Source organism: Siphateles boraxobius, unplaced genomic scaffold (assembly GCF_051911475.1).
Source record: "Siphateles boraxobius isolate OS27281-9 unplaced genomic scaffold, OSU_SipBor_1 30, whole genome shotgun sequence".
NCBI classification, from domain to species: domain Eukaryota; kingdom Metazoa; phylum Chordata; class Actinopteri; order Cypriniformes; family Leuciscidae; genus Siphateles; species Siphateles boraxobius.
In genome coordinates, this window is record NW_027508920.1 from 17,920,412 (window position 1) to 17,946,516 (window position 26,105).

At 37.7% G+C, this 26,105-nt stretch overlaps 1 protein-coding gene across 5 annotated transcripts in view; it reads left to right on the forward strand.

Annotated features, from left to right (window-relative positions):
• The window catches only part of large2 (LARGE xylosyl- and glucuronyltransferase 2), a 144,474-nt gene extending 118,626 nt beyond the window's left edge, over positions 1–25,848 (forward strand). For all 5 annotated transcript variants that reach the window (XM_077248374.1, XM_077248373.1, XM_077248372.1 and 2 more), the window contains 14 exons: positions 12,105–12,293; positions 14,053–14,342; positions 14,801–14,883; positions 15,597–15,720; positions 16,996–17,167; positions 17,244–17,348; positions 18,589–18,701; positions 18,867–18,992; positions 19,273–19,428; positions 20,819–20,982; positions 22,044–22,322; positions 22,432–22,578; positions 23,856–24,051; positions 24,139–25,848. In XM_077248374.1, coding sequence (XP_077104489.1) covers positions 12,194–12,293; positions 14,053–14,342; positions 14,801–14,883; positions 15,597–15,720; positions 16,996–17,167; positions 17,244–17,348; positions 18,589–18,701; positions 18,867–18,992; positions 19,273–19,428; positions 20,819–20,982; positions 22,044–22,322; positions 22,432–22,578; positions 23,856–24,051; positions 24,139–24,336 — 2,253 coding nt within the window. In that variant the 5' untranslated portion in view covers positions 12,105–12,193 and the 3' untranslated portion in view covers positions 24,337–25,848. The remainder of the gene's footprint in view (positions 1–12,104; positions 12,294–14,052; positions 14,343–14,800; positions 14,884–15,596; positions 15,721–16,995; positions 17,168–17,243; positions 17,349–18,588; positions 18,702–18,866; positions 18,993–19,272; positions 19,429–20,818; positions 20,983–22,043; positions 22,323–22,431; positions 22,579–23,855; positions 24,052–24,138) is intronic.
• The last annotated feature ends 257 nt before the right edge of the window (positions 25,849–26,105 follow it).

Consider the following 26,105-nt stretch of genomic DNA (forward strand, 5'->3'; position numbering starts at 1 on the left):
ACTTCGAGTTCAGTCTCTGCTTCTTGAAGCTTGCGCTGTCGTTCTAGTTGTTTCAACAGAGCCTCCTTTGCGGCTAGCGCTTCCTCTTGCATGCGCTGGGCTTCTTTTGCTTGTACCTGCAGTCTTTGGTATTCCAGATCAATCAGCGAGTCCTCTACTACTTGCTGCTTTAGACTGTCATACTGTCTCTGTTTGATCTTTTCCTCCAACATAGCCGTTTGGACGCTAGAGAGCTCTGGTGGGACGTAAACGCCAGCGGACGTAATGGAACGCCTACTGGTCTTGGATTGAGCGCTGACACCACTGCGAGACGTTTTCCTCGAGCTGCTTCGGGGCTGACTAGGACAGTGAGAGGAAGCCTTTGGAGGAAGGTCCCCAGCAGGGTGGTATCCAACATCATAATCATCCAGATGTGTAGGCAGATTAATCTTGCGTCGAGGTCTGGACGTTGCCTCAGATAGGTCACTTTCTGCTTTGTCCATATTGGTTCGGTTTGCACTCAATCCGGCTCGAAGGACCACTTTTGTAGCAAAGTGTGCTACAACTTTATAATACGCTGATTGAGGCGGCCAAATATGGACGGGATTCCGGTCAGAGAATCAGGGGTCGGAGAATAGATTCTTCGCAAAGATGTATTTATTGAACAGTCTTTGGATGGTCATCTGAACAAGTTATTCTTTGCCAATGATGTCTGTATTAATGGTCTAAAGGAACAATAAAGAAATATAATTAAAATTGTATTCTGAGAATCATTTACACACTGGCATGGTAATAAACAAATACGATAAACATAATACACTGTACCATGGTATGTTACTAATATAAAACACATTGGTTACACAGTTGAGAATACTGCCGATGCTAATACTGATTAGCGGATTTATCTCGCGGCAAATTACGGCCGCTACGGCGCTCCAAACGCGCCGATAACAACCGTAGAACGATCGCGGGACATCAAACACATACATACAATAAACATACATATGCAAATGTACTTACATCAAGGCATAAACGCATTAAACAAACATAAATGAGCGTGAAGAGGTGAACATTCCCCAAGACAGTCTTCCTGTGTGTACCACTATAATCCGTCCGTGTGGCAAACAACTTTGGTTTCTAGGACAGACTTTCGTACAGTGTGTGTGTGTGTGTGTGTGTGTGCGTGTGTGTGTGTGTGTGTGTGTGTGTGTGTGTGTGTGTGTGTGTGCGTAATGACTTGGTGAAGAAAGCAGGTTAGTCTGACCCTGTCAGCCTGTGTGACCATTTGAATGGAAAAAGTTTAAGACAGTGGCTTAATGATTTACATGTTAATTATCTTCAGCTGTGTGGACTTTTGTCATGTGACTTCTCACTACTTAAAAAGAGGTTTGAGGTCAGCCTTGATTTCCTCACTGAGATTGTAATGTAAATACCTGCAGAAGGAAGCTCATCTTTATCCTTTAGATTTACTATTTCTCTCGTCTGTTGTTTTGTAGTATAGATACATTTAAAAAAAAGAGCTTTTTGTAGAAAGCTGTTTGCTGATGAACCCTTCAGAGTGGATCAATGTTCCGTTATAGAACTTTTGATGTTGCTTCAATGCAGGCAAAATAAAATAAAAATAAAAATAAATATATATATATATATATATATATAAATTAATTAATGGACATCTCTACCTGGAGTCATTGATTTTCAGTGTGGAAATGAAGCTGAGAGGAATATGCAGAGCTGATAAATTTTTTGAGACAAGGGCTGTATATCTGAACATTTGAATTTTACAGCGACTCCAAACAGTCGCAAAAATAATGAGTGTTTCCAAACATACTGAAGCACACAGAGCTTGTACATTATTTCTTGTCTTGTTTTCTTAAGACAATAAGAAAGAGATGTCATAACAAAAACATAAAAAGTCTTGACTAAACCATGCATCACATGCATCACACAGCTTCAACTTACTAGTTGTAGACAAAACACGGCACAGTAGACTAAATGTCAATATTCTACATCATTTTCGAGAGAGAAAAAACACCATTAAGGGCATACAATTTTAATAAGTTCATTTAAAAAGTTAATTTACCTTTGATTATATAATCAAAGTATTTTCTTACTGAAACTGAAACTCTGCTAAGTGGATTATTATTATTATTATTAAGAATAATAATAATATTATTATACATTCTTATTTTTATTATTATTATAACATATTATTATCTCCAAGACAGAAATATATTACTATCATAATGAGAGTTTAATGTAAAATAAAAAAGTATAATCATCATTCTAGTAATAAAATTACAAATTATTTGTATACAATGTGTGTGTGTGTGTGTGTGTGTGTGTGTGTGTGTGTGTGTGTGTGTGTGTGTGTGTGTGTGTGTGTGTGTGTGTGTGTGTGTGTGTGTGTGTGTGTGTGTGTGTGTAAAAATGATGAAATGGTTTGAAAATATCATAATTTAGCAACTTTAGCACCATACACAGAATTCTAAACAGAATGCTATCTTCTTAAGTTCGCTTTTACAATTGACTTGCTCTCACACTACTGATAACATCAGTTATTCCTAACCATTTCATTCATTGCACAAAACCTTTTTTTATGTTTAGCTAACTTCATGACCGTCATTCATAAAACATTGCTGAATACGCATTGATATTTAAATAGGAGTAGTTAATGTTAATGAGGTAACGTTGTGACATCAAACTAGACTGCCCCTATTTTCAACCTGCAAAGCATGACACTACTTGTAATGCCAAAGTCATGGGTTTGTAGACAGATCGAGTTGCTCGCTTCAAGTGTAGACTGCCCGCTTAAAATCGGGGAGGAAAACGCCCAATTTAAATGCTTGAATCTCTTTAGAAATGGTTCTTTTATTTTTTGTGTGTTTTAAATGCATTGTTCATAACATAATTTATGCTTCTTGTGAAGTCTCCCCCATATTAAAGCTTACAAAAAAACAAAGTATGTTCTATTGTTAGAAGTATTTATACATTTCAACAGCATTTTTAAATAGCATTTTACTACACACAAAAGTTAATTACAAATTAGTCACAGCTCACTAACATTTCATTTCCATTATGTGCGTGTGTGTGTGTGTGTGTGTGTGTGTGTGTGTGTGTGTATGTGTAAATCATACATAAATGAATAAATGCATATATAATATAAAATATATAATTTAAAAATCGTCTCCACAGTATTGATAGGTTTGAGAAGCTCTGCTACACCGATGCACAACTGAAGCAAGTCTTTTTAAAGTACTGCTTGTCTCATGGATGGCAACTCTCTCTTTCTCATTATCATCTATCACTCTGTCTGTATCTGTATCTCTCTCTTACGCTCACACACACACACACACACACACACACACACACACACACACACACACACACACACACACAAACATATGAATGAGGCTTTGTGTTTTTTTACTTTAAGACACTAAGAGATAGAAGCTGATTTGGTTTCCTGGCTTGGAAGAGAGAAAGATTAGCCGGATTTCAGGCCTCAAAGGGACAACGGCAGCATGTGAGGAGATATTAAGTGGAAAGAGAGGGATTTAGTAAGGGAGGGAGAGAGCAGTGTTTTTGAAGATTAGCCCCCTAATGCACCGGGTATCAAGACTGGGGGACGGACTCACAAACTGAGTTTTTATGAGTGATATCCCACGATCCCTTGCTGCAAAGCCACTGGAGAGAAGTTCTTAATGGCTGTCAGTTCTTCTCTGGTGGCTTAAAGATGGAAAGGGACATTTCAAACCTCGGTCTGTGCGGTTCATTCTACAAACCTTTGAAGTTCACACATGCCTAGAGATTTTCTGTTGTTAGTTCGGGGCATTAATGATCAGACGCTTGCTTGTCTCTGTTTTGTGGTGTTGTATTAAGCCACATCCAACAAATCTGTTCTCACAGCGAGGTGGCAATAAGAATAATTTTATTAATACAAATAATCGTTCCAGCACATACTCTGTGTGCTGTCAGCTGCCTTCAAACCAAAATGAAACCTCTTTGATAGAAACACTTTGCATAGGCTTCAACTCACTTAGGGTCCTTTGTGTTCAAAAACAGCTTGTTGGAGTGCCACTAAATCGAATAATATGCAATGGTTTAACTCTTTTTTTTTTTTCTTTTTTTTTACTACTTTTAGCACAGCTTCTTAGCAATGGAAAATGCAGAACGCTAAGATAACAGTGAGATGCGTCGCTACAGTCCAAGACGATTGTCTATCATGCGTTTAAATCCACAAACAATTTTTTTGCATGCCATAACACCAATTCTTTGCATGTTGCTAGTATGCTCCTAAGCAAACATCACACTAATCGAATAAGAAGAACATTTTGTGAAATATTGCACGGTAGATGGGGGTATTTTTATTGATATTTTGCAGCATCCAGTAAAAGCATTCAGTCTTTTTTTTTTAGTTCATTGCAAGGCATTTTGGGATTGTCATATCACATTTTTTGAATATAGTAGCATGATCCTGTACAGTATATTGGGCATCCTTTTGAACAAGGTATCTTAGAAGGCAGTGCCTGTGATTAAATTGTGAGAAGAGCTTGCTTGTTAGATGCTGGAAATTCAGAACAGCCCGTAAAACACTGTGTGTGCAGAAAGTGCTGAAGTGATTGTGCTTTAATCAAAGAGATCTCATCCCTTGATTTTATTCCCTGATTATATTCACATTACAAAGTCCCTCATTTAAAAGGGCAATGCTGTTGTAATTCCAGGTCTTCTCCACAGAGATTCCCTTCCATGTTAAGGGCATTATCATTCTGTGACTGACAGCCGCAGTGGAGCTGGTCCCACCTGTCCTGTCCACCAACAGAACATGAACATGACAAAGTGGAACAGATTAATTCATTATCTTAATGTAGCATTTTATACAGTTGTCACAGGAACAATCCCACTGTAAAATGGGGTTACCGTAAGCACTTAAGGCCACAATGGTGATAGTTCACAATGTAGCATGTTTTTGTGTGTGCTATTGCTTATATTAACACTCCCATGAACAAAATATTGAGTATCATTAGTGATGCTTTGTTACTGAATGATTTTTTGTTACTAAAATAATTTTAATGAATCAATTGAGTGAATGATTCAATGGCAGTTGTTTCTTTATTGATTCAATCAGTATTTTTGAATGAATCATGTAAATGATTCAACGACTCTCTTATAATAAAGGTGTCTGCATCCAGAATCATATACTTTACTGAGTAGGTGCATCTTTTGAATAAGTAATTATTTATTGTGACCGTTAAAAAAGTATGTTCTCATATGAATACTCTAACGGTTGATATTCCCCTTTCCCTATAATTTTCATAGCCATCTTTACCAGGCGGGAAAGTTTAGCTTTGGACTGAACTATGATATTGCCAAACCATACAGTATATCCATAATTGTATTACACTCCATTGGATGCACACTTTGGAATCAAATTTAAAGTTGTAGGTCAAATGGGTACTGTTTTATAAATACTTTAAATTCAGACATACTACTCTTTTCGCCTACTATACATAGTAGGAAAGTATACGATTTCAGATGCAGCCAGTCTTTTTTTTTTTTTCGTTCCTGAATGAATCAGCGTTTTCGAACAAATTGGTTGAGTGAGTGATTCAAGTGACTCGCTTATAAAGATGGTTACTTGTCGCCACCTACAAAATAACCTGTTGAAATCGGCACCACATCTCCCAGACTGACCTTTTTTTTCTGTAACAAACACAGACAAACCTTTAAACTACATATCAGCGCTCTTGGAATGCTGCTCGTACCAGTCAGATTTGAGAAATTAATAATTGGACATTATACATATCTACATACATACTATACTATCTCCACTTCAAACTGTACGAATACATGCATCAGCTTTAAGTATAACCTTCTAAACAGCACAGTCCTACCCTGCTCTGTAAACACTATACAACAACATTATGTGTACAATGCATTTTCTACAAAATAAACATCTAAATGGGTGTTTAAAGTATGTAAGCTGTTACAGGACTGTCCTCTTAACCATTCATTGAACTTCTATTGATAAGTGTAATGTTGAGATAAGATGGTGTGTGGACTGTTTGTTCACCTGGATCAATACTGGAGTGCACTAAAAGGGGCTCACTGGTTTAATGTGTACTGCCTTATACTGCAGATGAGATGAGTATGTAGGCTATAAAAGCCAGCGGGGGCTGAGTGTTATATAGTATTTCACCTCCCTCCACTACACAACCTCAGTAATTCTTGTTTTACTAGGGCACCTGTCCCTGTAGAGAAGGCTTGTGAGACTCGTTGCTTGTTCAGCTAAAGATCCTTATGAAAGCTGCCCACCTTGACCTGGCTCTCTCCTTCTCTCTCGCTTGCTTTGTGTCCTTTTTTACTTTCATTATCACTTTTTCTCTCTATTTTAATGGATTTGGGTGGAGGCCTTTCACCTCTTAAAAGTGTCATAAAGATCCTCTACAAAGTGATCTATCAAAAAGCATCTTAAACAGCATAAACTGGATGCATTTCCTGTTTGGAAAGATTGACTGGGCAGTACAAATTTGCCCGAGGTGGCGTTTTAGTTTTCAGCCTGAGCAAGAATAGGCAGGTTTTGTAATATAAGACACAAAAATGAGAGTTAAAACCCAATGTGACCTCAACTCTAAAGCATTTGTGCCATTCTACTCCCACAAGCAATAGAGACAAGCCCTGAGGTGATGCTGTGTCAACTGTGGTTTCTCCTTACTCGTTCTGTTCAGAGAATATTAATAAGCAGCTGATGAGAGATATGAGCAGAGAGATTTATGTGCTGCTGATCAGCCATGGAAAAGGAAGGTTTCAGCTTACCTGTGCCAATTCAAACAGAGGAGACATTCTCTCCCTGCAGGGTCCTCCAAACAGGTGCCACATCCATTACACTTCGGTAAACAAGTCAGGATATTTTCATCTACTTCACATGAATAGTAGAAGTTAAAGAAAAAGAAAGCATTCTGAGCTTTTAGATTGGGATTGTCATGGAAAACCTTGAAATATCAGAGAGTGAAATGTGTCTAATTTCTATGCCACTAACAATATAGAGAAAATTATTTTTAGAAAGTATTTTAACATAAAGTTGAAAAAGTCGTTGAAACAAAGGGTTAGACTTTATTTTGATGGTCCCCTTCATACAATCTGTTGACAAGTCTATTAAACTCGTATTAGAGTATTAGTGGAGATTGTTAGGGGTAGGTGTAGCAATGTTCAGGGAAGAAGGAGGCGGGAACCGGCGAACAATCAAAATATACTTTATTTAAAATAAAATACATAAACCAAAATACCGCCAGCAGCCCCTCGCGGACGACTGCTGGCTATCGTCCAGTGACTGGGTGGCCCTCCAATACCCAGGCGGCCGGCAAATACAAATAATTCTATATTACCGTGCCAAGATGCCACATTGCTTGACAACAACAGCCGTCAGGCTAATTAACTACCCTTTATAGATTTGTATTATAATTACATGCAATTATTTATTTAACATATGTATTTTATTAGATTATTGTTGTTGCTCGAGGCCCTGTGCATATTCCAAAGTTCTAGTCTTGGTATTAATGTTGGTTACATACTGTATGTTGATAGCATTTCCAAAAAAAAAGTTTTGATTTATGTGTCATTGAAAAGGAAAAAATAACAGTGCATTGAAAATGTCATGTGGTCTAACCTGCAAGTAAAAATAAATAGATGAATAAATAAATGTCTTTACACTTTTACTGGATATACTGTACATGTTAATCTTTATTATCAAATATATTTGTGAAGGTGAATATTAATTTCTGGACAGGTCTGTATGGGTCCCTGCAATGTCATTTTTGTTTTATGGTTTTCTTGTCACATTACAGCTAAATAAATAAGAAATAATATATGTATTAATTAGACTATACTCTTTTAATTAGTCTATTTTTTGTGGTCTAATGAAAATCATACCATACATTTAGTTCAGTAATTGACATTGATTATGCAAGATTTCTCATTTATTGTCTGTATGAATAACCTTTAAAAAAAATATAGTAGAAGATCTGGAAACAAAAATAAGAGTCACGTAACTGACCCATGGAGATATTTGATGGATGAACGAAAGAGTCACATTGCGTCACTGGTCAATCGTGGGTGACTGAGTTATACGTTATGTACGAATGAAGGAGACAGTCAGTAATTTTTTGCTAGGTAACCTCTTTGTATCCCTGTCAGTGTCAATTCTGTCTGTGCAATGAAGAGTAGTTTTTAGCGGTATTGTTGGTTTTGAAAAGGCTGCAGAATGCACTCCAGAAACGGCTGTCTCTTCTCTGGGTTAATTGCTTGAGGTTACATTTCACAAGGACAATTAATGAAGGCCGACTATGTGCCTTCAGGACTGTATTCTCTTTATAGAGACCCAAACAGTTCATGTATGCTTTATTCAAACTTATTTTGCTTCATTCGGATAGCTTTGACTCAAGACGAGTAGACTTGCATACTGTGCTAGCACACAAAAACATTTCTGCTTCTCTCTTCTTCTTTTTCCCATCAGTCGCACACACTTGGCATCCATCGCTAAAGTTTTGAGAGAGTGTTTTTGCAGCCTTGGCAAGTGTGTGTGTGTGTGGGTGGTTGTAATCTGGTAACGAGCGTTGAAGAGCTCAGGATGGCCTTGAGTGTGCAAGAGTACCACACATAGAAGACCACAGACAAACAAACAAACAAAGGCTGGTGTCAGCAGAGTCAGGTGATGGAGGATATCATTTTGGTGACCACACACAGGACAGCTCAACACAAGCTCAGAGGCAAACAATACACAGAAATAAACCAACATTCTCACTACAGACACAGTGCAACTCCAGTAAAAAGGGTTGTACGCAATACAGAAAAGCAGTTGACTATACATCCAAATAACGATCTTGATGCTATTACCGATTAAAGGGTTAATTAATTCTGTCGGATCATTTCAAATCTGCATTTCATCCTTCCAAAAAACACAGAGGGATTTCGTTTCGTGGTAGTAATGAATATCGCATTGTTGTTTTAGGATTCATAAAATGCTAGCATTTTCACTACATTTGCATTAATTGACAAATCAATATGAATTTTTGTCTGAACTTTTCACCACACTGGATCCACACTGCTCTGCACATTTCGTATGTCTCTCTTATCTAACACACCTGATTCAGAGTCATTATTATTTTTTGGTCTGTTTTCCTAGAGAAGAAAGACTCTACATTAATATAGAGTTACATTTACAAGCTTACACTTTTAGTAACCCTTTCTATTAAGTCTGTATTTAAAATAATTTATATGTATATTCCTAATGCATTATAATACATTCATAATGCCAGATAAAACAAAACAAAAACTTGGAATGCATTATAACTATGGGAACTATAAGTGTATATAATGTTTGTCTATATAATATTTATATATTATCTATTTTTTATATTATATATTATATTATATCAATCTATTTCTAAATTATTTCTTTATGTATATATTTATTTGTTTTTTACTGTCAGCATCCTATCTAGTTTCCTACAGGCGTATGTCTAATTATACAGAAGCATGATTAATTAAGCTCATAATAAAACAAAGATGATTTTGTCTCTCTTACGGTTCTCCTTTCTCCCACTCCCTCTCCTTCTTCTCTTTTTTCTGTCGTTAATCTGCGTCTACCGGGGTGATGGAGAGCCTCCCACGGCTCGCTCTTTAATTAAGAGTGGTGTAAACAACAATGGTTGTCGTGTAGCCCACGTGGCGTGAACACAGACATGAATGTGTGCCGTAAAGTGGCTTGCAGAGAGGCTTTCAGAGAGTTAGTCTGGACCAGCCAAAAGCCAGGAGTTTAGTTAGGCCAGAGGCCTGTCATGCTTTTAATGCAGACACAATGCTGAACGAGGAGGGAAAACAACATCGGATCGATATTTATTATTATACCAATATCTGCCATACTGGCGCTTTTATTTGCCGGCTGAATGCAATATATATTTGTGTTTAGAAGCTTTGATGAAAGTCATTCCTGTGATGTATAATCAGATTTTCTGCACTGATTTTGGGAATAAATTCTGTGGAATGCTTTTGAATATGATACAATGTGCTGAAAGTATTACACTTTTATTGTTAGCTCAAGGCCTAATTAAACGAAGTATTTAAAGGTGCAGTGTGCTATTTTTTATGATAAAATGCTTTCTCCTATCTCACCTACTGTAATATGAAGAGACAACTACAAAGATGCCATTCATAGATTTATTTACAAAAGTGTAAATACTGCAACTCTGTGGTCTAAACAAACATTTTTCTGAATCAAGGATAAACTGAAATCTGCTCACATATCTGAAGGATTTTGAATCATTGAGGGTAAACATCATATTATGAGAATTTGCATTACTTTACGGAGAACTTACGACCTGCAAGCCTGCCAGTCAACATCGGGACAGTGGTTGAGTATCTGTCAGCTCAGTTTTTACGGTTTGTTCCGCACCGTCGGCACTAGTCAGAACTCGTCTGTGGCTTTTTAGCTGATGGAGCATGTTGAATCTGCGTTGGCTAGACTGATGACAGTGAGACAGATCACTCTTATTGACTGTTCAGTTTAACGAACCAGTGCACGAAAGAAAAGCAAAAGTGATGATTGTACGTGCTGTTTGGCCGTTGGCTATAGTCATTGCAAGGGCAACTTTTTGGCTGAGACGCATGTGACGCGATGCAACCGCTTTGTGATGTGTATCATGGACGTTAGGATTAGTTTAGCCAGAAATTAAAGTTCTGTCATATTTTACTCACTCTCATGTCGTTCCAAACCCATATAACTTTCATACATCTTCGAGACACAAATTAAGATGTTTTAATGTCCCTCAATTGAAAGTCTATACGCCCAAAACTCGTAAAAGATTTTAAAATAAATCAATACGAATCAAGCGGTTTAATCCAATGTTGTGTTCCAAATCGCCCCCATACCCTCATTCTATTCCCTACATTACTCCACTAAAATAGTCCACTTGAATGAGTGAATAAAAACGAGTGAGTGACTTGGACAGTGAGTGCGCTAGAAGCCTGCCGCTTTTGCATATTTTGTGCTTACTGATTAATAAACATTTGAAACTTAGCAACTGGCAGCTCCAGTAGTAAAATGAAAAGATTTATCTTGCACTCTGTCATGGAAAACAATTTGATAATCAATTAAAAAGGAATTTATACCTGTATGATATTACGCTGTACCCACATTGGACTAACGGTTTGTAAAATGGATGGATTGATGATTCAGCTGCGGGCGCCATATTCTGGTCAGATGCGGAAATTCATTTGACGCACAACCCTCACAGTGCATTATGGGTATTTTTTTAGACGTTGAGGATACATCGGTTGTACACTTGTTGTTGCGATGCCTTCTGGGATTGAATGAGTGCTCTCGATAACGTCCACTATGGTTTTGGACACCACTAAAAATGTCTGTCCCATCAAATAGCGCCCTATTTAATAGTATCGGTGGGGATTTCGGACACAGCCCAAGTTTTCTGAAGAGACACAGTCACTTTATATAATGAACAGATTTAATTTAGGCTTTTCTGCACATATAAAAATTGATCAACTCACATAGATAGAGCACTTAAAAATAGTACTATCTTTTTATAATAATATAGGTAATATATTTTAATAATAATAATAATATTTCATTAAAAATATATTCATTTGTCTTCCAAAGATGAACAAACGCCTTATTTGTTTGGAACGACACGAGGGCGAATAAATGATGACAGAATTTTCATCATTTTTGGTTGAACTATCCCTTTAAGAAGAAATGGTGCAACCGAATAAAGTACAGAGTTAGCCTCAAACTAGCTAGTAGCTAAGCCTGTCACCTGGACTTGGACTGCACATTGCAATTTTAGTAAGAACTAATATAATATATACCACAAAATGACTGACAGGCTTTCTTAGCTTACAGATTGGCCCCCTGCCAAGTCTGCCCTGTTACGCACGCCTATGTCAGTGATATCTGTCGGGTAGTAGGAACATTTTATACATGGTACTCCTAAAAATGAAGAAACCAACATGCATGGGGCAGTGGATGTGTAGAGCTCCATGATCGACAGGTCAGATTCTGTCATGGGCCTGTGCATTACTAAAAAATGATCTCTCTCTTTCTCTCTCTCCTCCAGGAGAAAGGATGCTGCAGGAGACCAGTGTGAGAGTAAGCCCAACCTGATCGCTCCATCCACTCCCCTGCCCAGTCCTCCACAATCCCAGGATGCTCTGCCCCTGCCGAGGGAAGCTGAAGTTGCTGGTGGTGTCTCTGAGTTTCGTCATCCTGTTCACCTGGCTTTACCTGCTCGTGGGGAACTCGGAAAGTGAGTATCAAAGCACTTATCATGAGATCTTCCGATTTCTAGAAAGAAACAATCTCTATGATGCCCGTTTTCTGTTTTCTGATGTAAAGGCTGGATCGACAAAGAGTTTTCCCCTTTAAGCTGGGTTGACTTGGGTGTTGAGACTGTCAGTCAGTCTTATCTCGGCCTGTGTGCTAAAATCCTCATCTGATGGGTCTGTCATCCTCAGAGACGCACAATAACACTGCAGAGTACTGATAACAGAACTGATCTGCAGCCAGATCTCAGAAAGCTAATCATTATAAAAGCTTGTATTCTTGCTCTCGATCTGGCATGTGAACATATCCATCTCTATCTGCAATCATGAGACAGGTCCCAAATATGCACACATTGGCCTATGCGGTGCACAGAAAGGGAGATTATCAAAGCATGATCATCAGTATTCATAAGACTGAAAGAGTTTGAGAAGACTTTGAGAAGGCAAAAAAAAAACTGCCAAAGATGTATTTCTGCAACATTTTGTGGGTCATTCTTTGAAACGAGCGCATTGGAAAGCAAGATTTTAAACATTCTTTTGAAGAATGCCTTGAAGTGTTAATAAATAGCACTGAATTGTTCCATACCAAGTTGAATTCTTATTTAAGCAGTAAAGTATGAGTGCCTGAAACCCCTTCAGCTGTGACAGTATTCACAATAAAACATGGCCTGTACAAAAGTTGTACTTTTCAAAGTGGTACAATAGGCACTACTTATTAAATATATTTCTATAGCACTAAGTTATAAATATAACTTCTGGAATCACAAAATAAATCGTGGTGTATTCATTTAATATATATTAATAGTATGTCAAATATTGTGTTGGGGGCATTCGAGTCAAAAGGCTGAGAACTGCTGCAACTTATGGTGCTTTTTGGAAGCTGAAATTTATATTGATTTAAAAAATATATATAATCCTTTTCAGCTATCAACTGTGTACTAAACAAAATCTTTGTAACAGGATTGACATTTTAAAAAGGATTTATTTACTTGCAGAGTTCACTTCCTGCCATTTCCATGTTTTTGAAATAGTGCATTATTTTAATAAGAGGGTTTCGTATAGTAACCTTATAATGATAGATTACATACTGTCGTTTTTGGAGTGCTCATAAAAGCATGAAATGGACTTTTCTCCACCTGCTGCCTTTCGACATCACAGCTGATGGTGGTGAAGCGACTGTGTGTGTTATTGTGGTGTTGTCAGCCAATCACTTTCCTGCAGCTATAGAGTCATTAATCACATGCCATTTACGGCTCAGGTGATTGGCTCAAAACAACCTGGTAGCAGAACTGAGGGCCCATAAGCAAAATGCAGATTACATATCACATATTTCCAGGTTTTCTGTGCCCAACTGCCTGAGATTAATGTGAATGCTAATGGATAATGGATGAAAGATGACATGGTTACACTAAGTAAGACCCAACAGGGATGAGTGATCTGCACTCGCTTATACATGAGCGCAATGCAAGAAAATCCATCAAATTGTTCTGATAAATCCAGTGGCTGTTACTTTGTTCTCCCTGATCACATCCAATTTTCTGCTACTTTAATCATTCCAGCAGAGAGCAATGTGTAGATTGAGATACTCTTGGAGTCTGTCTTAAATCTGAAAGACATTCACGTATATTGTCTCTCTCCAAATTCACCTCAAGCTTCCTATTTCCTTACCTCTCATCCATCCATCTCTGGGGTGTAATCTGTCAAGATCACTCGAATGAAATGAAATCTGTTGTGCCGTATCAGACGGGCGTTCCCTGCTCCTCTCCGCATGCTTGGTGGAATCTACAGAAGCACGGCTGCTGGAACGGGATGTCCTGGCATCGCGGGTTCGAGAGGTGGAGGAAGAGAACCGGCAGATCCGACTCCAGCTGAGCCAATCGCAGGGCCTGGCTGCCCAGCCTGCCGAGGGTAACTATGGCAACCAGCAGTGGGTGGCATCGGCAGACACCGGTCCAGAGGACGTGGAGAACACAGCAGAGGAACGGGCCAATCACAGCGAGTGTTCTCGCTCGCCCACTGCGGAGAAGTGTGAGGTTAGATGGCATATTATATCCTGTCAGATGTGAGAATAAATAAAGGAACATATGGCAGCCCCAAAAAGTATTTCGACACTTGCGTGATACAAAAAAAAAATAATGTAAACAAAGGAATTTCCAAGTGAAAAAGCAGGTTTTACTTTTCAAGCAAAAGCAGGTTTGATAAGTTGAAAAATGTCCCTAAATGAAGATATTTCATTATCGACTTAAATGTCACCTCAACACCAATTGGTTAAAACTAATAGAAAAAAAGCATTAAAAAAAAGTAAAGTTCTGGCATCATCATGTTGTCAGATTCCACGGTAGTTTTATATTTTGTATTTATTGCTATTTATAGTGTGACATATGTGTCCAGATTCTTTCTGGAGGGACTGCAGCATATGAATCTCAAGAATACCTTAACAAAGGTGAAATTCTTCAGTCCAATCTGAAATGTCTCTTCTCTCCACGCACAGCTGATTCACGTGGCATGTGTATGTGCGGGTCACAACGCCAGTCGGGACGTGGTCACTCTGGTCAAATCCATCCTGTTCCACAGGTAAGAAACAAGGACAGTGAAATTAATAGTAAATAAATAGCAACAAGATGGTATATTGTGTGGTAATAGAGCTATGTTGTGCATATGCAGTATTAAAGAGTAACAACTGGGATTTAGCTATTCTCCTGTAGATTTTATAATTTTATTTAACATGTATTCAGTTGGCCTGAAATGAAATTTTCACAGTTTCACTGTGTAAGTCTTAAATACTGTAAAGTACACATATTGTCACACCACAGGGTCATTCGGTTTCACTCTATTTTGATGGTCTCTTTAACACATTCCGTGGACTTTAAGTAATGTACAACATGTCTACTAATTCTAATTAGAGTGTTAGTAGAGTATTAGTAGACTGGTAGGGTTAATGTTAGAATAAGTTGACATGTAAATGCAAAGTCACTTATAGTCAGTAGAATGTCTGTTGGAGGACTATCACAATAAAGAGTTAGCAGATATTAAGCAGACAGTCTACTAATAAACTAATGAGAGTTAGTTGACATGCAGTTTCAAAGTTACTTGTAGTCAACCGAATGTTCAAAAGGAACCATCAAAATAAAGTGTTACCGATCATTCAAAATAAAAGTAGTGAAACCAGCCAAAATATCATCAAAAATGGTGAAAACCTCAAAAAATCAACATTTACAGCACCTAAAATGTAGACTTTACCTTATGCATACAAATAAAACCTAACATGTCAACATCTCCCTTTTCAGGAGAAACCCACTGCACTTTCATTTCATCACAGACACAGTGGCCAATCAGATCCTCAGCACTCTGTTCCAGTCATGGATGGTACCCTCCGTACAAGTCAGCTTCTATGACGCTGATGAACTCAAAGTAAGTACCTGCCTCAAAATGCTCACATGACACCCCTGCCATTAACCACCCTTGCCCTTGACCCAGAGCAAATGACCATGTCACAGAGCATCAGTATAGAGACTTAATGTGAGGTCCTAAGTAGCGATAGTTTTGAAATGAAGCAGGCGGCAATGACAAGTCTGAAGAATGATGCCGATCGCAATCCTCCCTGAGCTCATTCAGGCACAAACAACTGGAATGAAATACGTGTCACATGTGCTTATGGATTGTAATGAGGGGGCAAAGGTCCCCTGGGGACAGTATGGCATGTCTGGGATAGTGGAAAACATTGAACTTGTTGTTTACACTCCAGCAATCTCAAGAGCTTTCACTCTCTGAGAACTCTTGCACGCTCCAGAGGGAGTCGAAAGCATAGAATTATTCATTTCTGTTCATATATTTAAACTGACAGTGTGACTCTTTTTTCCACGACTTGGCATGCAATTGCTGCCTTTGTTGTGGCGTTGAATTATTCACTGTCTGTTTGTGATTTTTTTTTATGCAATGCACAAAAAAAAAGAGCGAAGTGACAATCAAAGAGCTTGCCTCCTCTTCACACACATGTGCGCGCACATATTCTAGGAGAGCGCATTCTAGTTTACATTACACTTCACACTCAAGGACACTCACATGAATGGATACACACACTCATATGCACAATAACACAAACACAGTCTTTCTTGTCCTGTTTTGTGCTCTCGTTCTCCTCACGGACTGTGTTCACCTCTGATTGTCAGCTGTTTGGCTCGGAGCCGTCTCTAATCACGCGGATTTTACATCCTGTGTCTCTGCTGTGCATAGAGACCTCTTTGCTCTCCTGAGTATATGAAAGCTAAGCTGCAGGAAATCTAGTCTTTTTCAATCAACCCCTCTCCGGCAGATTATTATTAAACCTGAGCTCAGGTCATTAAGGATGTATGCTGAAAAGATGAAGCACACAATAAGAACTGTAGAGGGTTATTTCCATGAGTGCAGATGATGCTATAACCACAGAATACAGTTCAGAGGAAAACATGGCGCAGACAATGAGCTCTAGTGAACACATACAGGGTTGAGATAGAGCTGGTTGATTTTATTGAAGTTTTTAGTAAAGAAGGTTTTTAAATCTCTAGGTAAAAAAAGACTGAGAAAAAAACTTCTAAACCAATGCCGATAAAAAAAAAAATGTTGGGTAGTCACTGTCATCCTCTTTTGCTGGTTTCTCACAGATGTCTCTCTCTCTTTCTCTCTCTCTCATTCTCTTGCTATGAATAGTCAGAGGTGTCGTGGATACCAAACAAACACTATTCAGGAATTTATGGCCTGATGAAGCTCACTCTCACCAAAGCTCTGCCATCCAACCTTTCAAAGGTCATCGTCCTCGATACAGACATCACCTTCGCCACTGATATCGCCGAGCTGTGGGCCATCTTCCGGAAGTTCACAGGTAATCAGTCACTTTCCTTCACGAGTCCTATAAAGCGTCGGGACAGTGAAATTTAAGCCTGATGTTGTGATTGCAGAGAAACAGGTGATTGGTCTGGTGGAGAATCAGAGTGATTGGTACCTCGGTAATCTGTGGAAAAATCACAAACCCTGGCCAGCCCTCGGACGGGGGTTTAACACAGGTACGGACACCAGCTTCCAGCATAAATGTTTGCTGTCTTTGTAAATGGTTATTGACAGTGGAGTTACTTTGAAAACACAAATTAGTTTGATATGCGAGTCTAATAAATGAAAAAGTTAAAGAGGAAAAGGGGTTCAAGGTAGGTTAGGCAATTTCAGAGAGGATAGCAATAGCAAGCTAGCTTCGAGAGCATAAGATCCCACCCTCCCTTTCAGAGCATCTCCAAAGCCACACCTCCTCCAAAACACATATTATGAGGTGAAAAATTATTGCAATTCATTTAAAATAACTGTTTTTCTATTTTAAAGCATTTTAAAATATAATTTATTCCTTTGAAAAGCTGAATTTTCAGCATCGTTACTCCAGTCTTCAGTGTCATATGATCCTTCAGAAACCACCGTAATATGTTGATTCACTGCTCAATTATTAACTAATATTGGTGCTCAGTTGTAAATAATGTTCCTTATTAATATTAATGTTGAGAACAGTTTTTGCTGCCTAATGTTTTTGTTGAAACCGTGATTCATTTTTGTCAGAATTCTTTGATGAATAGAAAGATCAAAAGAACAGTATTTAATTGACGCAAAAAGCTTTTGTATCTTTTTATCTATTTAATGCTGAATATATATATATTTTTAACTTTGTCATGAAGTTTTTAATGAAGTAGCACAACATTCACCATAATAATAAGATACGTTTCTTGAGCAGCAAATCAGCATATTAGAATGATTTCCGAAGGATCATGTGACAGTGAAGACTGGAGTAATGATGCTGAAAATTCATCTTTGCATCACAGGAATAAATTACTTTTAACATATATCAAAATAGTAAACTGTTATTTCAAATTGTAATAACATTTCACAATATTATTGTTTTACTGTATCTTTTATCAAATAAATGCAACCTTGGGGAGCAGAAGAGACTCCTTAAAAAAAATTGCCAAATTTTTCCAAACTTTTGACTGGTAGTGTATATATAATATTTAATTAATGAATTACTCTTTAAAGTATTTACCCCTTTTTGGAAGGGACTATTCATTGGGTGCGATCAAGTATAAAGATCAAATCTAAATACTGTACATGCAGCCTGTGTAGCCTTTGCAGGAATGAGCACACAGGGATGATCACTTCTAAATGGAGCACACTGCTTATGTCACATTTCATTTCAGTATAAAAAAAATGGAGCATAGTTTTTGCACCGGGGTCCATTTAACAACAGGTGTTTCTTTTTTGGGGCTGCAGGTGTGATTTTACTCTACCTTGAGAGACTGCGCAGGATTGGCTGGGAACAGATGTGGAGACTGACGGCAGAGAGAGAGCTAATGAGCATGCTTTCAACATCCCTGGCAGACCAGGTCCATGTCCTTCTTGACCAATACAAAAACACTTCATAAGAAGGATTTATTTCATAGGTCCTATGAGATTGTGCTTTGGGCAACAGTAGTCTAAATGAGGATGAAACCATTGCTGAATATTGTTGTATAATGCAACAAAAATGCTACTGTTTTATGTCTTCACAGGATATATTCAACGCATTCATAAAACAGAACCCAGTTCTGGTGCATCAGCTTCCGTGCTTCTGGAACGTACAGTTATCGGATCACACTCGCTCTGAACAGTGCTACACTGAGGTGTCGGATCTAAAGGTAAGTATATTAGGTGAATGTTTAGGTATTCTGGGTATAACCGACCAAACTGACCCAAAGGAATTAAGAATAACGAGTTGTTCAAAGTAAAAAGGGGCCCTGTAACTGGTTCAAGCTTTGCTTTAATCATTGCCAAATTTATTGTGTTTGTTTTACAAATTGTCTCCTATGCAAATGTTCACCCAACCGTCACATTCATTTCCTGTCAAACTTCCATTTTAGTATGGAAATGATGTCTTTGAAGTTGTTTATTGCTCAGTTTTATTACTTCCTCCTGCAGGTCATTCACTGGAACTCTCCTAAAAAGCTGAGGGTAAAAAACAAGCATGTGGAATTTTTCCGTAATCTTTACTTGACATTCCTGGAGTACGATGGGAATCTTCTCCGACGAGAACTCTTCGGCTGTCCTAGTCAAGCCAGTTCAGAGAGCACAGTGGTGAGTTACCTATGACAAACCATCAGATAGGTACAGATGGATTGTTATGCAGTATTATGCAAATGCAAATAATGTTTCTATTACCTGACAAATAGCACTGAAATACAAAATCAATTATACAATTGGTATTGTGTATTATTGGTATCATATTTCTGACTGTCCCGGGATATGGAAGTTAATTAACTGACATTATATAATTAATTCATATTTTTATATATAAATTATACAATAATGTGATTTATACATATAAGGGAATATATACATTTACATCTGTAAATTTAGTTTGGTTTAGCTATGGAAGTGTTATGTTTCCTTTGTTTCGTGGTTTTGTTGTATTGACTTTTATTTTTAAGTATTTTTCAGTTTCCATTATTCCCTGTGTTTACTTCCTGTTTAATATATGAATTTATTATAAGGTATAAATCCCATAGCAGATATAGACAGGTGGAGCTGGGGGAGGTGGAGGGGTTCAGAAGAACTCTACAGGACTAGCTTACAGCAAACAATTAACCAGACTATAGAAATGTTGAGCAAGCAATCTCATTGGCTGCAGGATCAGCAGAGGCCAATCAGCTTGTGCCATGTGGTAATGATGTGATTGCTTGCTGATTAAATGTAACTGACCTATCATATATAAGGTGATTTATACATAAAAGGAATTTTACATCTTGTTATTGTTACTTTATATTACACTCTTGTGACTCTCAAAACTTTATTTGTATATTTTCCATCCCACAAAAAAACTGTTTATATTAAGTTTAAATTAACTTTCTTACTTCTCACATGAATCACTTATATTTTTATATAAAAATCCCAATACTAGGAAAAAAGATTACAATAAATAAAACTTTAAGTCACTTACCTCTTGCCAGTCATGTTTCACGGTCTCACAAAAAGCTATTTGCTAGCGTTGCTATGTACAACTAGCTCATTGTTCAGGTTTACTGATAATCGAAAGGCACTTGATTAGATTTTACAGACCGATTGGTGTATGACATCGAAAGCATACAAGCTTTATTTATGAAATCATTACGAAATGGCGTGAACACAGCAACACAGAGCCTAATTTATGGTAAATACGACATGGCATGAACGCGGGCCTGGTTTTAAAAAGATGGGGCGAGTCTTTAGCACCCTAAAGCAACAGATGGCAATACTTATATCTTAAGAGAACATGAAGACTTAAAAGAAACAGAAACAAGGGATTTTATAGTCATAAGCTGGATCATTCTTTATAAGTAATGAATCCCCTTGTCTAAAAGCAGCTCGGCCTTGGATTTGGACATGGAAAAACAGTATTGTAAAGTTGCAAAGGATAACACGACCAGAGCCTGCTTGATGTTTCCTCCTCAGCACAGCTGATTAAGCATTTTATCATTATTTCTTTCAGCTTCAGCAAGCACTAGAGGAGCTAGATGAAGACGATCAGTGCTATGATTTTCGGAGGGAGCGAATCATGGTGCACAGGGTGCATCTGTACTTCCTGCAGTATGAATACACACCTACAGATGATGGCACTGATATCACGCTGGTCGCACAGCTCTCTATGGACAGGTGAGGATGACAGACTGTCTGAACCAATCTGCAGACACGTTTGGGCCACTCATGCCAATGCAATTTAATTACTGAAGTGTCATTATCGTGTTTAATGAAGCCTGTGCAACACTTTGATTGAAATGAGAAAAGATTACTACTGCATTGCAAGTTAATAATATCTTCAAAACATGTTGAACCCTCGTGTTATTTTCAGATAGACAATAAGGGTTGCTGATTTATAAAAAGAAAAAGAAAAAGAAAAAAAAGAAACCGGAATTAATCATGCCATTGATCCATACATAGGTGACCCTGGACCACAAAACCAGTCACATATATTTTTATGAGTGTATGCAGCAAAATCGCGAACATAAATGGACAAATTTAAAGGCTATTTTCTCAATGTTTAGATTTTTTTGCACCCTCAGATTCCAGATTTTCAAATAGTTGTATATTGGCCAAATATCCTAACAAACCATACATCAGTGGAAAGCTTATTTATTCAATTAAAAGAAAATGACCCTTGTGACTGGTTTTGTGGTCCAAGGTCACATATGTTTATGTAATGTAAAAGTAAACAATAGAAAAAAATATTAGAAAAAAAAGGAAGCCAAAACAATATAAAAGTGTTCAGTGCATACTAAAAAAAGTAAATATAATAAATATTGATACCATATATTGCTATTTGTAATTAATTCAATTAACCGATTGGCATGAAATGTATTTATCTTTTGATTCATTTGATTGAAGTTTGGGTTATGTGTTAAAGGTATAAAAGTTAGTAAAATAAAGTGTTTTTTATTCTCCCCACTGAGCTATTTAAAACAAAGTCTTCTGTTTTCCCATAAAGTAGTCTTGACACTTTCACAAAGATGATTGTTATGCTGCACAGCAGTGGTGTTTGAAACAAGTATCAACTGGAATTGTTTGACGTAGAGAAAATCAGAACATACCATGCTGATACTGAAAGTTTGCCCTGCAGGTTTGAAAAGTGTATCAAAAAGAGCCTGTAATCTTGCCTCACTTCGAAATTTGCCCAACTGCCCAAAATTTCACCAGAGACACTTTGTATTTGTCCACAGACTGCAGATGCTGGAGGCGATCTGTAAACACTGGGAAGGCCCCATTAGTTTGGCCCTCTACATGTCTGATGCTGAGGCTCAGCAGTTCCTGCGCTATGCTCAGGCCTCTGAAGTCCTCAAAAACCGCAAGAACGTGGGCTATCATATCGTTTATAAGGAGGGTCAGTTCTACCCTGTCAATCTGGTACGCAATATGGCGCTCCACAATGTCAACACACCCTACGTTTTTCTGACTGATGTAGATTTTCTGCCCATGTACGGCCTCTACGATTACCTCAGGTAAGACTCAGGGCTGTCAATTTGCTTGGAATAATCTGTTAATATAATGGATACATTTCTGTAAATCATCTGTTTTTTTGTTTTGTTTGTTTTTTACTTTTCCATGTAGAAGAAGCATAGTCCAACTGGACATGGCCAATACCAAGAAGGCTTTGGTTGTGCCGGCCTTTGAGACATTGAGATATCGCCTTTCTTTCCCTAAATCCAAGGCAGAGCTTCTGTCTATGCTGGACATGGGGACTCTCTACACCTTCAGGTACAGTAGACATTCAAAATAATCATATCTCAAGGAAGTTCATGATTATATCAGGGCCGAATGACAAATAAGAGTGTCCGCAATAAGGAAAAGGACAATTCTTATGAAAATTCTAGTGTACCATGTTTTTAGAAATGTACTCTTTGTATCGATGCTGGTTTCATGTGTGTTTTTAAAAACTATAATATTATAAACTACATATAAACCTATACCCATTAAACACGATACTTGAAAATAAATTCCAGCACAGCGCTACAACAACTATAATGAATTGATCCTTCACGATAGATAATGCTTTACTATGAACTCCGTTAGAGAGCTACATATGGTAATTTATCTGTTCAATAAAATACCTTACTCACCCTTTGAGTAATAAAAACACCATCTTCGGATCAGTTTCACAACATTTCAAATCCCTCAGCTCTCACCATCTCCAAAAGGCCAATGTTGATTCTTGTTTTATTACGAGCTCAGTCACCTTCTCTTTGCAAGCAGAAGCTCCCCTGTTCTGGGTTTTGTTTTTAAACACATTTTCTTACACATTGAACACGTCTTAATCGTTTCAAAATATTCATAAATACTAGTTTTTGGGCAGTCATACCATATGACATTTTTCAATCTGGTCTAACTTCGCTTTGTCATAAAAAGGTCAACTTATCTGATATTTTAAAATACTTATCCAGTGTAACACTTTATCAGTTTTGAATAAAAAATAATAATAATACATGATTATGATAAACTACTTAAGATTTGATTTGCTTCTATAATTGGGCTTTTTTCTTGATTATAATATCGGGACTGTGTCACTCCAAAAATATCAAAATGAATTTTAATTCAGAAATTAAAACTAGGAGAATAGCAGGAACGGCTAATAATCAAATCATTCAAATGTAGAAGTAAAATATATATATTTTTTAAAATAAAACAACCAAAAAGAAAGACTTTATAGGATTTTTTAAATTTTAGTTTTACCTGCATTTAATGTGACCATCAGCCACAAAACGATGAACATGTGAATGTATTGTCCAATTATTTAAATATTAACTGAAAATCTTCAAGTACATGTTTAGATCAATGGGGTTCATCTGACAAAAAAAAAAAAAAAAAAAAAAAAAAAGTTTGGGAATCCCTGATGATGTATGAAGATAATACATTTCTGAATGAATTAATAGGACAAAAAAGTGAGCATCACATCATTGGCCTGTTTTTAAAAGACCACACATAATAGTTCATGCATTAGCACTCGTTCATGCATGAATTACTTTCCTGAAATGTAGGTATCATGTCTGGACAAAGGGTCATGCGCCAACCAATTACGCCAAATGGAGGACCGCCACTACACCATACAAGGTGGAATGGGAGGCAGACTTTGAGCCGTACGTCGTCGTGCGACGAGACTGTCCTGAGTACGACCAGAGATTTGTTGGCTTTGGCTGGAACAAAGTATCCCATATCATGGAGCTTGATGCTCAGGTAAGGTTTTCAAAAAAGTTTGGCATGTTTCTACCGCCAGTTCAAGTTTCCAGTGTCCCTAACCTGTCGCATTTCCTTGTTCCAAAGGAGTATGATCTTATTGTGTTACCAAATGCCTTCATGATCCACATGCCCCACGCGCCCAGCTTTGACATCTCAAAGTTTCGCTCCAGTCCAAGTTACCGCTACTGCTTGACGACCCTGAAGGACGAGTTCCACCAAGACCTTTCTCGAAAGTACGGATCTGCTGCTCTCAAGTACCTCACAGCACAGAGGAACATCTGAAACCTGTTTCAAATGTACTTTAGCACACAGGAGAATGGCTTGGTCTCGTCGTTTGAGGCTCAACAGCCAACATGCTGCTCTGCTACATGTTACGGTGAGAAGAGGTAGGAAGCTGCCCTGCTAAAATCAGAGCTTTAATCTTCTTTTTGATAAGTCATACAGTAGAGAACTGTGAACACCAATGACATCAGCACCACAACCATCTCAGACTGGTGGCGAAAACTCGACCAAACATTTCAACTGCTAAAAAGCGCAAAGGACACCGGTATACGTTTGTGATGACTCACTTTCTTATAGTCTAAAATTAACGTCATTATAAAGACCTTTTTTGACAATCAGGGCTTTTTCTTCACTAAAGATCTTCGGCTTGTGATTCATGGCGCTACGCAGCTTTGGATCTGGCTAAAACCATTCGAAGAAGAATCGATGGGCCGAAAATGACAAGAAATGAATGAGCTTTCCAAAGACTCTTCTGCTGGACTGAAGTGTGAGGAGGCCATCAAGACTAGAGGGACATTTAAGCCTTATAATTTCCTTGTTATTTAAAATATTTAAAAGTATTTTTTTGTTTTTAACGAAGACAAAACAGTTTATGAACAACGACCTACAGCCTATGTATGTTTTACAATATAAAAAAAGAAAATCATTATTTTTTAATTTAGAAACACTGATTTGCTTGTAGCGAAAGAAGCTTGAATGCTTGATAGGGGTGCAAGGGAGTATTCTGTGTGGTTTCGGAGGTCCCGAATGTTAGTAATTTATGATTTTGGTGAGAAATTATCGGAGCGTTATAACTGCTGCATTTATAACAAATGGCTTAAACATCCAGTGTCATAGTGTATGCCAGGACACTTTCCTGCTCTGAACTCTCATCACTTTCTTCACTTTTAAAAGTTTGCACTACATACTGTTACTCAAAAATGACATTATCAACTATGATTATATGATAAATGATTATATGTACATTTGCATTGAGATCCACTTAAGCGACCATGAAAAAACGGAGCATCCACGTTTCTTAAAGGACTAAATATTTGTTGTCAGTGATATAAAACACGTTCTGTCATTGAAAGCGATATTTATTATGTGAAATGTCAGTCACGTTCTGGTCAGTCCTGAAATAATAATCCAATGTCCAATTCAACATCAGTCACTCAAGACATAAAAGAAAAAAAAAATTGGAGGCCTGACAAGAAAGTTTGTACGATCTATTGTACCAGTGGCTGCTGTCGCAATGTTGTGTTCCATCTTTATAAAGTAACGCTCCTCCAGGTCATATTGAGTTCACCCCTCACATGCCCCCCATGCCCTTCCGCTCCATCAGACTGCAGATTTACGGTAAATACCCGTGCCTTTGCTGTGTTGCGAAAACTGGATATTGATTGTACTACTGTACGCATCAGCGGGGCCTGCAAGAAAACAGGTACTCTATTTATTATTGTTGACTTAAATCAATCATATTTTTCTATGTAGGGGACAAAGTGCTTTAAATAAATTCTCCCTGTTTCTATAGTTTGTCAAAGTTATTGTGCTCTTTATTTTACAAGTGTAGATGAGTCAGGCTGGTCTGTGCTAAGACTCACTGGTGACTCATAGTTAGAAGGTCTACAATACAGGGCAGTGCTGATAAGGAAAAGCATTACCTCGTCTATTTCTCCAAACTAATCTCACAAAGAAATGTCTTTGTGAAAGGAAATTTCATCCAAAAAATGAAATTCTGTCAACATTAACCTTCTTTTGTTCTTGTCTGTGCAAGACAAAGGGGATTT